At 45.7% G+C, this 16002-nt stretch overlaps 1 protein-coding gene across 4 annotated transcripts in view; it reads left to right on the top strand.

Moving 5' to 3' along the window:
- The window catches only part of SSH2 (slingshot protein phosphatase 2), a 710072-nt gene extending 701814 nt beyond the window's left edge, over positions 1-8258 (top strand). For all 4 annotated transcript variants that reach the window (XM_086955081.1, XM_086955083.1, XM_086955082.1 and 1 more), the window contains one exon: positions 1802-8258. In XM_086955081.1, coding sequence (XP_086811207.1) covers positions 1802-3850 — 2049 coding nt within the window. In that variant the 3' untranslated portion in view covers positions 3851-8258. The remainder of the gene's footprint in view (positions 1-1801) is intronic.
- Positions 8259-16002: the final 7744 nt, after the last annotated feature.

Below are 16002 nucleotides of genomic sequence, written 5' to 3'. Positions count from 1 at the left end.
TCCCCAGACACGCAAGACCTGCAGCATAGAGGCAATTTAGGCTGGAGTTGGCCGTGGTGCAAGAGCATAAGAGTAAAGTGTAGCAGCATTTCCCCAACTTTAGGTCAGGGTCCACTGGTGGGTCACAAACTGAATTTTTGTAGGGTCCCAAGAGTCTTGGTCTATAAGTAAGTAATATTAAAACTTCTTAGCCCTGATTGTGCACCTGTGTAAACATGTTTAACAATGTCCCGAAGTCCAATTTTAAAACAAAACCGTGCAAGTATTCCAAGCAAGAATCTGGGTGAAGTAAGCTGCCAACTTTGGATCTGGCAGAATCTGAGAATCTTTAGTTCTGGCCAATCACCACTGGGCCTCGTTTTAACACAGGAATAGATATTGGGCCTTACTCCATACTGTTAATCAGGGATGGGGAGTTCTTCAAATTTGCATTTAAATTCATCTCTGAAGATAATAGCAATGCCACCTCCCACCTTATTCTGTCTATCTCTTCTCATAATCATATAGTTGGAGGGATAGTGGCAATTGCATCTATTAAAGAAGCCTCATTAAACCATGTCCCCGTTAAAAACACCACGTTGGGTAATTTTTCCCAGAGGAAATGGAATAAATGTTGCTGATGCCTGGGTATGGAGCGACAGTTAAGACTCTAAAAGCAAAAAACATTCCTACTGCTTCTGCTCCTAGGGGAAGTTCCACTGTGGATCAAGTCAGCATTTTCCATTGCTTCAGGATAACCAAAGTCATCCAACTTCACAGAGAAAGAGCAGCAGGTACATAGGAGAGGGCTTAACCCAGTGTCTAAGGAGGTCTGGCAGCCTTTCAAACAAACCGGTCGGAATGCCTTAAGTTGTTCAGATGACCGTCTGATTGAGCAAGACCAGGGTTTCTTGGCCCTGGACCCGTTCAGGTTATAGATGGGCGCAGACAGGCTTGCCTTAAGCATGCCAGTGGCACGCCTGCTGTGCTTGTCCGCTGCGCATCCGTGCCACGGATGTGCTAAATGGGGCCAGGCATGCAACGACTGGACTGCTAACCTCGTTGATCAGCAGCACCAAAAATGAGGCTGCCTAATAAACTCAAAGCAGGCTCTTGAACACGTGCTCCTCGCTTCTCACCAAAGTGTGTGTTCAAAAGAGGTAAAAAAGCTATGGTTCCTACATTAATAAAACATTGTTTGGGGATCCTGACTATTGATGTCCTTGAGATCATAGCTACCTGAAAGACCAACTCCTCTTACATGTACTCTCACTCTACACCCTTTTTGGCATGTCAGTCTTTTCACACCAAGTTCAGGCTTACTGAATCTTTTCTGGTTTGACATCTTCCTCTTGTAGGTTTACGGATGCCATAGTCCTGCTAGCACTCCCAGCGATCTTCCGGGTGGGGAACACCAGATTATTACAAAATAACATGTTTCTAAAGAAAACTGTGTAACCACACATATAATACTTTCATTTGATCTTTGGCTATTTCTGCAAGCATTGAAAATTACCAAAGAACAGATGAATGCAGGTGTCAAACCCATATTTTGGCTTGTTGAATTCCCATCTGTGTTCCCGACAACACTCACCTGTAACTCTCACCAGGTGCTGTCTGCACTTGACTGCAGATTTTGCCTGTCCTCTGATGGATTTTCTGCCTGACCATTTCCTGGAAGGCAGATGCCACTTGGGTCAGGCTACAGGCGCTGCTCGATCGATAGTGGCTTATTAAAGATTTTGTTAATGAAAAGCACAGCTAAGAAAACACATCACTTTTAGAGATTAAACATTAATTGCAGTTTTCTTTCTTTTTACAGGACATCCCAGAACTGATTGCCCACGGTCATTTACCAAGGTCCATCTCAGAAAATGTGATTTCTGTAAAGGAAATAATCACAGAAATTGAATCCATCAATCAAGCAGTTGGCCATTTGCCGCTCAAAACGGATAATATATCAAGTCAAGCCTTAACACCAAAGAGGAACACGATCCATGAGGTGTCAGCAGATACCACCTTTGTGGCTGAAAGAAATAACAACAAGCAAGAGGCAATTGTGTCTGCTGTGGCACTGGATGATGTAGTGGGCATGGGAAAGCAGAGTCGAGAAGAACTGCAGGACATTCACTGTCCCGAGGAAGACTCTGAGGAAGGCGATCCATTGGACGACCAACATGACCTCATGCACCAGGATCCCAACCCAGCTCTAAAGTGGTGCCCCGGTTCTGTCCGGCGGGCAACCCTGGAATTTGAGGAACGCTTGCGGCAGGAGCAGGAGCACCTACTTGCATCCCCCATATGTACAATACTCACCCGCAAAAACTCTAAAAATGAAGAGACCCTGCCTGACCCCGCTCCAAAGGAGCACAGTCAGGAGAAGTTGAAGAGGAAGAGCACTGGGTCCAAGGCCACATTACCTCACCCATGCGGGCTTCCTGCAGATGCACACTCATCTTTGCTGCTGGAGCCACATGCTGCACAATCTAAGCCAGATGCCCCTCCCACAGCCCCCACCACTGAACAGGAGGGTTCCCTGCTGGAGCACAGGACTTTAGTATTACTTGAAGATTCGGACCGTCAGGCTCTTCCTAGCCAACTTCCAAAGAGGATCGAAATCATTGAGTATACCCATGTGGTACGGCCGCCTGATTCTAATGAAAAGCTCTCTTCCCCTGTAGCGGAGAGGAATGAGCAGGTCACTCCGGAGAACGAACTGCCTACAGATGTTGGTGTCCCTACTCCCAGGTCCGTTCAAGACTCTTTTGACAATTTAAACGTTATGCCTTTATCTACTTCTGAATGGGAGATGCCAGATATCAAAAAAGCCACGTTCACTGTTGGCAGCCCCCTGGAACAAAACCGGTGCCCCATGGAGGCACTAGATGCCACTCGTCCTAGAAGCCCAGACCCACACTATCCATTCACAAACGCAGATTATCCTGACTTCGAGCATGTGGTGGTCTTGGAGGGTGTGACGGAACAGTACACAAGTACCGACGATGACCCTGAGGCAGTGCCAATGTGTGTGGACTATGTCCCTACTGTGTTTGAAGGCATGGTGGGTTCACCACATGTAGGTAGTGAAGGTGCCTTGACTCCACTAAGCAGTGAAGATCTAAACCTGATCAGTCGCCTAACCGAAAACATAAGGGAGCTACGAGAAGTCCTGGATGTTTCCTCTGTGTGCTATGGTCTCCCACACAGCTCGAGCAGCAACAGCATCACGGATCTGGGCAGCGGACCAGGTGTGGTGAAGCAGCGAGCGAGGGAAATAGAGGCTCGGATTCGACAGGCCGGTCTTACCACCCCATCCCAGATGAAACGCTCTGCCTCCCTCGCCAAACTCGGCTGCCTGGAGCTCTCAAAGGATGACCTGTCTGAAAGGGAGTCTGTCAGCTCCGACACCACTCAGGCTTACTCTGACTTTTTCCCCAGTCCCTTGCGGATTGCGCCGGGAAGGCGTGAGCCAGCCTCAGAATGCGGCATAGAGGACCCTCCCGAAAAGCTCTGCATAATTTCCCTCCCAGACACCACAGACCCAGAACCCACCCGCCACTTTGTGGAGCAGCTTCGAGTGGCCGAGTGCGTGGTGCAGAGCCGGCCTGTGGAGAAGCCACCAGTGCAGTATGCCAAAGAGTTTGTAGTGGCCCTTCAGGAATCCTGTCCTGGCGCAGCTTCTCGCTTGACTAGCTCCGAAGAGCACCTTCCCCGGCTGCAGGTACTAGACGCTTTCTGCCCAACCCCTTTTGTTGCACCAGTACCCCAGCAGCAGCACAGTAGGACTCACCCTGTGCGCAAACTCAGACGGACAAATGAGAAGCGAAACGAGAGGAAGCGGACGACCAACCCACTGTACAACACCATGTGACCCTGTCCTCCACTGCATCCTATGTGCTGTCATATTTCTGTTGAGTTTTTGAGGGACAGGTGTAATATGTGAGGAACATGCACTTTATTGGTTGATTTTATTCTTCTATTTGTCTTTATTTTCTTGTTCCTGTTGCATGTTGGGTTTGGAAATTGTTTTAGTGCGTGTGCAACTCTTGACTGTAGGCCTTTATAAGTTTAATTTGACATTTTTCTAATCCAAAACAACCTCAAAAGCCTGTTAAAAAAGAACACCTTCATCAAGACGGAGATTGCTGCGTTTACAATTTGCAGGGCAAGGTGGCATTGTGCCTTGTGCAATGGGCTGGCAAACACCCCAGAGTGAAGGGCCCTCGTCCGAGAGCTCGAGGTGCCGGCATAGTCTTAAGTTCAGGAAGTTTTACAGCAAAAAGCTGCTCTTTTGGACTCTATCGGAATATTCGAACAAGGGAATATTCGTCCAGAGGTTCCAGCGTCTTCTCATTTTCGTTGGGCCACTTTATTTGGTCTGACTTTTGCCTTTTGCCTTTTCGTTAATTTGAGAGAAGTTCTTTCTCTTACGGTGTTGCTTGTGCTAGTTAGAAAACAGTCCGTTCTAAAATTAAAAAGGTTAAGCAGCAAGCTGCCTTCAGCAAAGGGATGCAGCATGCCCAAAGACTGGGCAGGTTCCAAAATCAGCCAAGGCCATAGGGTGCCTTTTTATTACAAACTTTGAGCTCCAGACCTGTTTGGACTGTGGGCTTGCGTGGCCTTTGCGGTGGACTCGTCATTGGACACTGTAGAAAAGTGTGAGGATTCCCCCACCAAAACACCGGACAAGCACACTTGATAGAAACGCCTCCAAATTAGGGATTTCAGTACTTCCCACTCCACTGCAGTCGTTGGCGCCCCCTTCCTGTTCAAACCAGTGAAATACGTCTTTTTTATTTGTGCAGGTAGTTTGAAATTGAAGCACTGCCGGTTGCGCGCAGCAGTCCGAAGATGGTGTATGTGGTCTTTTTAACAGGAATCATTGTGCAGGGCTCGGCCCTCTCATTACTTGAATGCTGCTGTGATTCTTCGGAATCAGCGGCCATATCTTTGTTTGCCTTTCATCTGTACCATAGACACCCTTGTCATTTCACTCCCTCTACCTGTCTTTCTCCTTGTCAATGCTGCCTACTTGTTTTTTTTTTTGTTTTTGTGTTTTTTAAACCAGTGACATTTTAAATTGTTACATGAAGTGTGTATCTTCTGAACTGGATGTAAAGCCTTGTTTTTTTATATTTTGACTAGTTGGAGAGATGACATTTTCTGTGTTCTCTCTACAAAATTGTATATATCATATGTGCATAAATCTTTTTTTCTTTTATAAAAATGTGTGTGGGAGGGAGTGTTGATCTATAAATAGTTCTTGTGTAAACGGGCAAGGTTGCTTGCTGTAAACTGGAAATAATAGCTGAATCCCGGTGTACTCGGTTGTGTGTCTGGATGTGGATGTGCGCAGTGATGGTTACCTATCCTGAGCGGCCTTGCCATTAAATACAAAAGCCAACCAGCGAGTGGCTTCTGCCAAATGATTCGCCAAAACTGCTGTCTTGTAGATCGCCCCTAAAACCTCCCAGGGGCCTCAAGCTAACGTCCTCGGCTGCTTATTAGCAAAACTGTGCACTTGACAGTGAAGTTGTGTCTGCTTACCCAGTACCAGAAGGTAGTCCACGCGTCACCTTCAAGAGGACTTGCAACGTATGTGGTGTTAACAGACTAGGTCTTTGGGGCGATTGGTTAGCTTCAGGCAGGTATTTCTGCACGCAAAAAAGTGAAAAGAAAAAAGTGTGCAATGTTTTTTCTATGTCCCTCGGTAAGTGAAAGTCAGCTGTGACCACCTCGTTGTATCACTCTTGCACAAGGAAAAGTAACAAAAAAAGGTTCTGCTCTTGTAGACTTCAGTCTGTTACATGTCTCTGAAGTGCCACCATTAAATGTAGCGATGGCAGAGCAGGTCCATATGGAGGGAATAGGAGGCGATTGCAGGATTAGCCAGTCACAATGCAAGAAATGATGCGGGGATCAGCTTTTTTGTTTCTTGGACCAGTTGCGCGGTCTCCCATTACAGTGCCCACTTGATTGGCAGGTGGTGCAGCTGTCTGCTGCCTGTGTTATGTGGGGGAGAAGTGAGCAGTTTGATGTGTGAAACCACCAGCTGTGGACTGTACTGCAAGGGAATCCATTGTGCATCGTCTTTTCCTCTTTATTCCATTGTGGGCATACAATAGTCTTTACCCAGCCAGGGTAAGTAGCGGTGTGTAGCCATTAAAATATTCTTGAAGGTGGTCTGGGTTTTCATCCCTTCTGAAAGAGTGACCCGTGAAGCATATTTCTGGGTCTTGTCTGACACTTCTTTAGGAAATATTTACATCTGTGTCCTATAGTGGTCATTGGTTCTGGCAATTGCAGCTCTGCTAATGCCCAGGAGTGCGCCAGTTTGAGTGGAATCATGTTCCACTAGCTTGCGCCACCTATATTTTGATGCCAGATGCTCAGCCTCCGGAATTGTGGTCCTGGGCACAGCATATTGATTTGGTAAGGGTTCTTGAATGTTTGAAGGAGGTACACTCTTAGGAGATGGATGAGTTGATTGGTGTGCAGAGATATACAGCTCATGGCTCCCTTTAATAGCACTTTCCTTACACACAAATCTGCTGAGCACCATCATTTCCCATGGGTGGGGGTGCCTTTGGAACACATTTGTCTTGCAACGTCGTGTGGGTGTGTGGGATGGCCTTGCATGAGCTGTGTTTGTGGGAAGGTTTCAGAGTGTGTGAGTGACTGTTAGGGCAACTGTTGGGTGTGACCAATTCATGCATCTTAGCTGCTGAGGATTTTGCAGTCGTTGAACTTGCTCTTGGGTTTAATGTTCACCTTACTGCTGCCTAGCACGGCAGAATATATTTCATGTCCTAGGGATTTGCACAGGGCCATGTGTAGCGGATAACAGGGTTATTTTATGCTGGGAAGCCTGTCCTTATGCTGCTAGAACTTACAATCTTCATACACCGGCCATCCTTCTTTCCCAAACTTCTCATGGGCCGCTTTGTCTGGTTGGTGACTGGGTGCAGTGGCGAAAAGCTTCAGTTGGGTAAATCCAATTTGCATGATTAGTCCTTTGCCACGACGATGGATGCTAGACCAACCAGAACGTCCAAATTGGAGGGCACCTTCGAACCGTTAAACAATGACCCTATGGCAGGAGGAATGGAAAATTCCTTGGGTAGACATAATGCACGACAGTGCAGCTATAAAACCTTCTTTGTGGTGGGACTCTCGAGCCACCACAACATGGAGGCGGATACCGAGGCTCCTCGGCCCTATCCACATTACAAGGGAGCTCAGAGGCTGATCAATCCCTCTATAGCATTATCACTTAATCCTATTTATGTGGGGAAATGGAGTAATGATTAGAGTGTCTTTGAGCAAAGATGTTAACTGATCTCCATCTCACCGTGGCACAGGGGTGCGTGTGCAATGTTTCCATAGCATGTATTCTGCACAAACGCAACAGAAACCAGAGTTTGGCACCGCTCCCCTAAGAGTTCAAAGCCACACTCGTGAGGCTGATTCAAACTCGGGGGTGTAAGGGTGGCTTCAGGGCAGGTGTAATGTGGGCAGGTCCGCCTGTATGTTTGATGGATGACCAAAGTGGATATAAGCATGAAGTGCACTTCTCCTACCTGTCAGAATTCAGCCGATATGAAGAAAAACCCTGGGCTGCGTTAAAGCAATTCAATCACAGGTGTAGAAACAATCTGTAGGCTGCTCAGTACTTGTGGTGGTACAAACTAACAGCCAATCTGTACCATCAGTGGCCTTTCCAGTTCTGGTGTAGCCCTGTTTTCTGTGTCAAGGACATCCCTAGCAGATGGTGCACTTTAAACCAGCCTGCTGGAACAATGCAATCAGACTAGGAGAACTCGAGAGTGCTTCATGAGCCCTTCCCCTCCATACGTTTGGTGCAACAGGTGCACCTCCTGAATGGGAGAACTGTACCGCTAGTGTCGCAAAGGGGGGTTGGTCGTTATTTCAGTGTATTTCAGGTGATACTGAGCCTGGGTTTTTAAAAAACATTATTTTAAACAATCAGAAGCAATGTTGCACTGCTGAGGTTTTTATCGCCTTGCTCAACACGTGAGCTGCGACACAGCTGCTGAGCATAAGCAGACCAGATGTGTAACTTGAAATTGAGGGGGGAGACACAACATCTCAAACACTCAGAGCTCAAGCTGTTTTTACTATTAATAAAATGGAAAAAATACTGAAAAAAGTAATACACGTTTTTAAGGGCATTTTTGTACAGTTTTCATCTTTTACAAAAAATTCTGTGATTGAGGAAACTTATTGTTTACAATGTGAATATTAAACCTAAAACAAAACATTGGTGTGCTTGTATTCTTTTTCTTTTCATCCAGCAATAGCCCACAAAGGAAGCCTGATTTGCAAAGTTTTAATAAGAATGTGCCGTTGGAGATTATGTACCCACTTGTTTAGCCAGGCGTTCTTACATCTAAAGACACCCAACTGAACCCAGCCTGAAGACGTTTTTCAGTACAGACCATTTCCCGAAAGGGTTGCTGTGGATTTAGTTCTGCATAAGTCCATACTGACCATTGTCTAGCATGGGCGTGCTTTGTCCGAATTGTCACGCAAACCTACCCTGTGATAATGGCTGCTTTGTCCAGCCTTACTTTGAAACAACAGTCTGTCAGGTTTGCAGGCACACTTTCTGAGCTCCATAGCGCAGTGTGTACTGTCTTCAAGTTATATATCAGTTAAAACTGCACAGTGCAACATGACAGTTGCTGCCACCCTAAAAGCTAACTTGTACCTTCGATGGAATCACATCATTGACTGGGTACCAGCAAATATGTATCCTAAAACATCTGTGTATATGATTGACTGGCCTTAACAGCCACACTGCAGACTATGGCACTGCCACAAAAGCACCTGCCTCACAAGCAATCTCCCACATTACAACCTCCATTCTACCTGGCCACACTCCATAGGCTCCTTCATCCCCTAACAGCGGTGTAAGATCTCACCCTTCCTATTGCTGTGAACAACATTCCTCTTTAAGAACTCAGGCCAATCCCAAATGGTGAAATATTGACCACTATCCTCCACAGGTTTTAATTCTGTGTGAACTGGCCTATCCTTTGTTACAAGCGCCGGCAAGCCATATTGAAGATTGAGGTATTTATCAAATGAAAAAAGAAAATGAAAAAAGCCAGTTTTCAAACCAGTGATCTTGGGATCACAAGGGCCATCTTCTCATCCATAGCATTTATTGGCAGAGCGAAAGGAAGCCAGAATCTGAACATAGCACACTAGTTAATATTGTTAAATGGTTTTATTCATTTTACAACAAACTCCTAATCGAGATAAACCTCCAGAGAGAGAGAGGCATCATAGTATCACTCAGGACATCATATCCCTCTTGTGTGCAAGGCAGTTATGTGATGCGCATATCCAATTGCAATAGGCGCACTCAGAAGCAATCCTGTGGAAGGTATGAGACCGGTCACGCCCAGATAAAATACGACTCTGATTCCTTAGATCAAGAGAGGTTTGGAAACCTCTCTAAATCTAGTAGCATCATGCAGGTAAATTGAATGTCCGTTCCTAACATAGCTCCAGCGTCGCATAGATATGTGCTTAGAGGCCCCCTAATGTACCGCAAGCATAGGTTTTTAAAGCTGCATATCTGTCTACATTCTCATGACAGACCTCAGCATCCTTCACCCATTCTTGGGCGTGGTTTCCTCACCCATGTAATTATCATTATCTACTGCTGCTTAGCCAAGAGCAAAATAGGCCCTGCATTTCCTTTCTGGTGTACTCATTTCTGCAACCTATCCAAGTAGTAACAACAGCAGAGAAAATCAAAGATGCTATTGAATAATTGTAGAGATTGTATATTTTAATTTACCCCCAAACAGTGTATTAGAACAATATTGTGCTAGACCGATGAAGTTTGCCTGTGAATATGCACATTTATGACTCTCTGGACTAGTGGCAATATCAAATATGTGCCGTAGAACTGGGTCATAGTATGCCTGATGTATAGATTTGAAGTGAAGTCGTTTCTGTCAGAATTATAGAGATGTGCAGAGTCTGGGCTTGACCATAATGCTAGCAGTCTTCATCACTGGCCCCTCTTAAGTCTATTTCCCACAGATTTTTGTCTGGGATCGCTACGTCCACCATCACATTTGTGGACATTTTAACATTTGATAAAGTTTAGATCCCCATTGTGTGGAGTCCTAGGCCAATATTGTTTGTTAGTGGCGGTTCATTTTACTGTAAATCAATGATTTTTTTTATATAGTTTTACATATGCTGCTGTAGGGACACTTGAGCTGCATACACCTGCCAGGTAGCTTTAGGCTTGGACGTTTGTAAGTTGTTTTTCTTCAAAGAAGTCTTTCACATCTTGAGTTCTAGTGACTCCTCCCTTAGTTGTCAATGCGCATAGGCATTCTCCATGTCCACGCTCCATGTTAGATTGTTTTTTTTCCACCATTGGTTTCAGTCGTGTATTGTCAGGGCTCTTTGTTCGGAGACTTGCAATGTTTTTCTTCGACCCAATTGCTTGTTTTAATTCCAGGATCAAAGGAAGAAGCTCTGCTCAGCGGGAGCTGTTTGACTTAGCTTGGTTCTACAGATGCCGTTCCACAGGCACCAGCCTTCCATTGACGCCTTACCGTAAGGGCCTTGTGTCCTTTATGGGGCTCTGCACCTCTTGCCTCGAAGACTTTGTCATGGAGAATGCACATACAGTAATTCAAAGGACACCTTTCCAGTACTGCCTCCACTGCCTCTCGATATTTCCGTGGACAAATCACCATAAGGCGTTCAATCTCTGCCTCTTCTCCAACCCCTACGACACCATTTGCGAGGCCTGCCTCACCTTCCGTTCAAAGATGACTCTTTGGTACTGACATGAGTAGAGGTGGACACAAGGGAGGCAGAGACGGGATTCCGACATCACCTTCACGGGACACTGTGAAGAGGTAGAAAAGAAGTTGGCCCCTAAGAGGCACACCTCCTCCAGTCACCTAGCCTGCAGGCGGTTTTCTCTTTCAACTCCGAATTGGGGCAAGAACAGACAGCACCTCACAGATGAAGATTTCAGTTGTGACACATAATCAGGCCAGCACCATGGTCCCAAGTTGAGGCAGAGCACCGACCGAAGCCTTCGGAGCATCAACTCTCAACTCCACCCATTCCAGGCACCGTCTCAGCGTATCCCTTGAGACCGAAGGTACTCCAAAGCCCTGGGGCCCTTCGAAGCAGCGAGGGCCCTTGCCTCCGGCACCAAAGTCTATCTTGGTGCCAAACCAATGCAAGAACTCCTTCAACTCCGAGAGCACAATCTGTGCTGAAAACCTCTTCAATTCTTGGCGCTGAAAAGTCTGTTTGCTCATCTGCAGATGGACAAGATCTCTACCAAGCAGATGAAGCTCATCTACAATGATGACATTTCTCTAGAGCCCCCTTCAGCTTCCAAGCACAAGAGACACAGACAAAGGCACCAGCCTAAGAATGGGCATAACTTACATAATTCCATGTAGCATAATCATGTGGAATTGCCCAAGAATTCTGTGAGATTACACAGAATTGCGCAAGGGTAATTCTGCTTTTAGCACTATTTCTTGGCGCAAAAGTGCCTCCTTGCGTCCAAAATGGATGCAGGAATGCATTTTGTCCCAGAAATAGCACTAAATGCAACAGAGTGGTACTTTCTTAGTGCAAAATGCACCTTTATGTCCACAATTGACGAAAGGATGCATTTTGCGCGCTAAGAAATAGCACTAAATGCAGCAGAACATGAATAGCAGGCACGAGCGGGGTTCATGCTTGCTAAATGTGCTCTTGCAGCAGGGTTCCCCCTTCCCACAAATGAGTATTAATTATACAAGCAGGAGTAATCAAATTATTGGTAATTTTGCAACAAAGAGTAACGTGGAATAACAGAAATGTTTCAGATTACTCAGACGTAATTGAAATTCAGCCTGGGCCTATATCACCCCTCTCCCGTTTGCTCCTCTTCTACCACTACCTACTCTACCTTCACCACCACTACAGCTGTCCCCTCTTTCATATTGGGTTCTGAACAATTTTTTGTTGGCTTTTGGGACTCTCCGCAGTTTGCCAGTGCCTGCGCTCTCTCCTTAAAACACGGCAGAATAGTCTTATACCAAATTGGCATATTTTATTTTCTTGCAAATCTCGAATAAGGTGGTACTATGTGTACCAGAGCTGTACATTAAATAATGTATGCAGGATACGGACCTTCTTGGCCAAGAATGGGATGATTATGTGGTTCCATCTTCTCCGTCATCTTCACCTTCCCCGGCGACTTCTCCCCCAGGAGACATCGGGGGCTCCCATGAAGTGCGTGAGAGAGTCTCCAAGAGGTTTGATTTGCCTCTACCTGTGGTGAATACCAAATGTTTTCTTAACGATTTTAAGGACGCATCAAAGAAATCTGTTCGATCTATCCCAATTGTTGATTTTATTTGGATTGAGGGTTTAAAGATAATGAAGAATCCAGCCTCTGTTTCGACTGTGTTACCGAGGATGGAAAAGAAATACAAGGCTCCTGATTCTGCACCAGCATGTTTAATTTGTCATCCTCGTCCAGATTACGCTATAATACAGGCTGTCTAGAGGCATTCTAGGAATCCCAAATCTCCTTGTGCAGTGCCTCCAGACAGGGAAGGCAAGCGCCTGGACAGTATAGGCAAACATTTTGCAACTATGGCAGCTACTGCTATCAAGGCCTCTAATGCCTTAGCAATTTTAGGAAGGTATGACCGCCAGTTATGGTCAGATCTGGCTCCTCTTCTTGAATTCCTCCCAGAGGATAAAAAGAAAGAAGCAAAGGACCTCTTGCAGGAGGGTGCCAGAGTGTCTTCGAAGGCGATTGACCGCAATGGATTTGTCTTCTGTTGCCTTCAGGAAAATGGCAGGTGCCGCAGTCCGCAGGCAGGGCTGGTTGAGGGCGACGTCTTTGCATCCTGAGGTCCAATCTAAGGTAATGGATTTGCCCTTCGATGGAAAAAATCTTTTCAGAAAGCACGTAGACGAAGAGCTACAGGGCATTAAAAAGGATACTGAAACTGCACGTTCCTTGGGCACGCTGCAACAAAGGCTATTCCAGTCCTTTCGAGGAGGTAGAGGTCAATTCGAGCAAAGACCGTCTTACCAGTCTTACAGATATCAGCCATATGGTCAGCAAGGCTACAGATCACAATATGGAGGACAACAACAGCAGCAGTTTCGTATCTCCAACATTTCTTACAATCAGCAATCAGCTAGACCTAAGCCTGCAGGACGAGCAAAACTTGGATTCTGCAAGACGTCAGCGACGTTTCTCCTCCGGTCACCTGATTTCGTTCTCAATGTCTTCAGTCTCATCACCTCTCTCCATTTCTGAACCAATGGCAATCCATCACAAGGGACAAATGAGTGCTGGACATGAGTGCATACAACACGGCCACTCTTTAGAGTTTGTCCACAAACCCAGCTCGAACTCCACCTCCAAGGAAAACACATCACAATCACTTGCTCTTGTCAAGGCAAGAGATTTCAACTCTACTAAAGAAAGGGGCGATAGAAAAGGTGCGTTTCGGACTGCGATGGAAAGGTTTTATTTCAAGTTTTTTTTAATAAAGAAAAAATGCGGAAAATGGAGGCAAGTAATGGAACTAAGGCAGCTAAACAAATATATCAAAATGCAGTCGTTCAGAATGCTGTCTCTCCAGGAGATTCTTTTATTAACTAACCAGGGAGATTATCTAGCGTCCCTCGATCTCTTGGATGCTTACTTTCACATTACCATTCATACAAAACATCGCCAATTCCTGAGATTCAAGGTGGCTGGAGATCACTACCAGTTCAAAGTGTTACCATTCAGGCTTCGCTCAGCTCCCAGAGTCTTCACGAAATGTATGGCTACGGTAGCAGCTTTTTTGAGAAGGCAGGGCCACTAGGTTTACCCCTACCTGGACGATTGGTTGATGAAAGGGGCTACATTTCACTCTGCCAAAAAATCTACACCGGCCTGTCGGCAGCTCTTCTAGTCTCTGGGGTTACAGCTCAACGTGGAGAAGTCACATTTGGTTCCAAGCCAGAAGCGTGTGTTTCTAGGAGCGCTTCTAGACACTAGATCAATGAAGGCATAACCCACTTCAGAACGGAAGCTCAAGATAATGCACTTAGCATCCCTTCTACACTTCTGTGAGAGTATACAAGTCCTTACTGGGGATGCTATCATAATGCATCCCTTTCAATCCAAATTGTCGGCTGCACATGAGGCCTCTGCAGGAGCAGTTGGACATGCAGTGGGTGCAGATGCACAGCTCTATCAAGGACATCATCTCTCTCTCCCAGGCAATGAAACAGTCTCTCTCATGTTGGGAAAAGAAAATCAATATCTCTTTAGGCCTCGTGTTTCAACCAGATCAGCCTCAATGGACTGTTGGGGGGGCGCATCTTCAGGAGCTGCAAATACACGGACAATGGTCCCTTCAAGAAGCACGTTCACACCAACATTTTAGAGCTAAAGGCAGTGTTTCTGGGGCCACAGTCCTTTCTTTCCCCGGATCTAGGGATGCTCTGTTCTAGTAAGAACAGATGATACCACAACAATGTTTTACCTTGCCAAACAAGGTCTCACACTATCAGAACAACCCAGGAAATTTGGAGGTGGCTAATTCATCACCACAAAACAGTCCCTCTCAGATACAAATTAAGAGTCAGGAGACTGATGAAGAGGAGTGCCAAGAAACTCAAGAGGTTTACTCTTTCAAAGATCGTCCAGTAGCTGAATCAAAAAGATATGAGTCATTCCAACAATCATAAGACTGAGGAAGAAGAAGAACCGCATCAAGAGGAGAGGGAAGAGTCCATCTCAATGCCTGTTTCTCTTGTCACATGATCAACGACTATTATTGTCGTTTTCCTGAAGCTAATGCTCCTGCCTCAAATACTTGAGGCGCTCCTACCCAAGTTCAGGTAGTTCAACCTACGCCTACAGGACAAAAGGTGCGATCTCCCCCAATTATCACAATAAGGATTTCGCAGAGAGTGATGGAGAAAACCAGCCAGAAGGAGAACTTCTTCAAGATACTCCTGCAGGTGTTGAATGGGATCAATATATATTGCCCACGACTCCATCTCGATCACCGTCACCAGCAAACTCTCACCCTCAAGACATTGGAGGATTCCATGACATTATGGAAAAAGCTTCAGAGATTCGAGCTTCCGCTTGCTTGTATCTTCTCAGTCATGGTTGGAGTCCTGCGGTAGTTAGAAAAGTACCAATATTGAAGTAATTAGAAACCATCCAAAAGGAAAGACAAACTTTGTCAGTCATCAGCCTCCTTATGTAGGTCCAAACTTCGGCCAATCACAGACCAGCCCTAGACCTCAACTCTCCAATCCGAGCCGTCAGACCTCAGATTTCGCGCACAAGTGTGCTAAGGTAAGAAATAACATGAGATCAGAAGTGGCAAGCCTAGACGGGGAGGAGGGAGGGCCGCATGGGAATCTATGAAAGATATGAATACTGCAGTACCACAGTGTACAGGTAAGTATCTTGTTTTATCTTTAAAATGCCCTATCTCCGTTTCTACTGGTAGGAATTTTGTCGGTTTGGTCTTGAATAATTTATTACATTTAGCAAAATTTTTCGGAATTGGTTTTCTAGTTTTTGTGTTATGCATTTTCACTTTATTACTGTTTGAAGTGCTGCTTAAGCACCTTACACATCGCCTCTAAGTTAAGTCTGACTGCTTTTTGCAGTGCTACCACAGTTTTGAGCACAGGTTACTTTGGAGTTTCTTGTCCTCACCCTGACAAGGACTGTGGTTGCTGCTTGAGTAAAGTCATCCCCTCAATCAGTAATCCAGTTTCTTACAGCCCCTCTGATGCACCTTATGACCCAGTGCTTACAGACAACCAATGGGATGACTATAATGATCGAATCCCCCAGGTGATACAGATCTGTACCCAGCTAGACTTACCTCTCCAGATGATATTATAGCATATTATGAAGTCCTACAGAGGGAATCCACATTCCACAACATGGACATGCTAGTCCACCAGGAGGGC

The sequence above is a fragment of the Lissotriton vulgaris genome, chromosome 2_1 (genome assembly GCF_964263255.1).
Source record: "Lissotriton vulgaris chromosome 2_1, aLisVul1.2, whole genome shotgun sequence".
NCBI classification, from domain to species: domain Eukaryota; kingdom Metazoa; phylum Chordata; class Amphibia; order Caudata; family Salamandridae; genus Lissotriton; species Lissotriton vulgaris.
The sequence above is the reverse complement of the archived record's forward strand: the minus strand, read 5'-3'. Positions and strand labels throughout refer to the sequence as shown.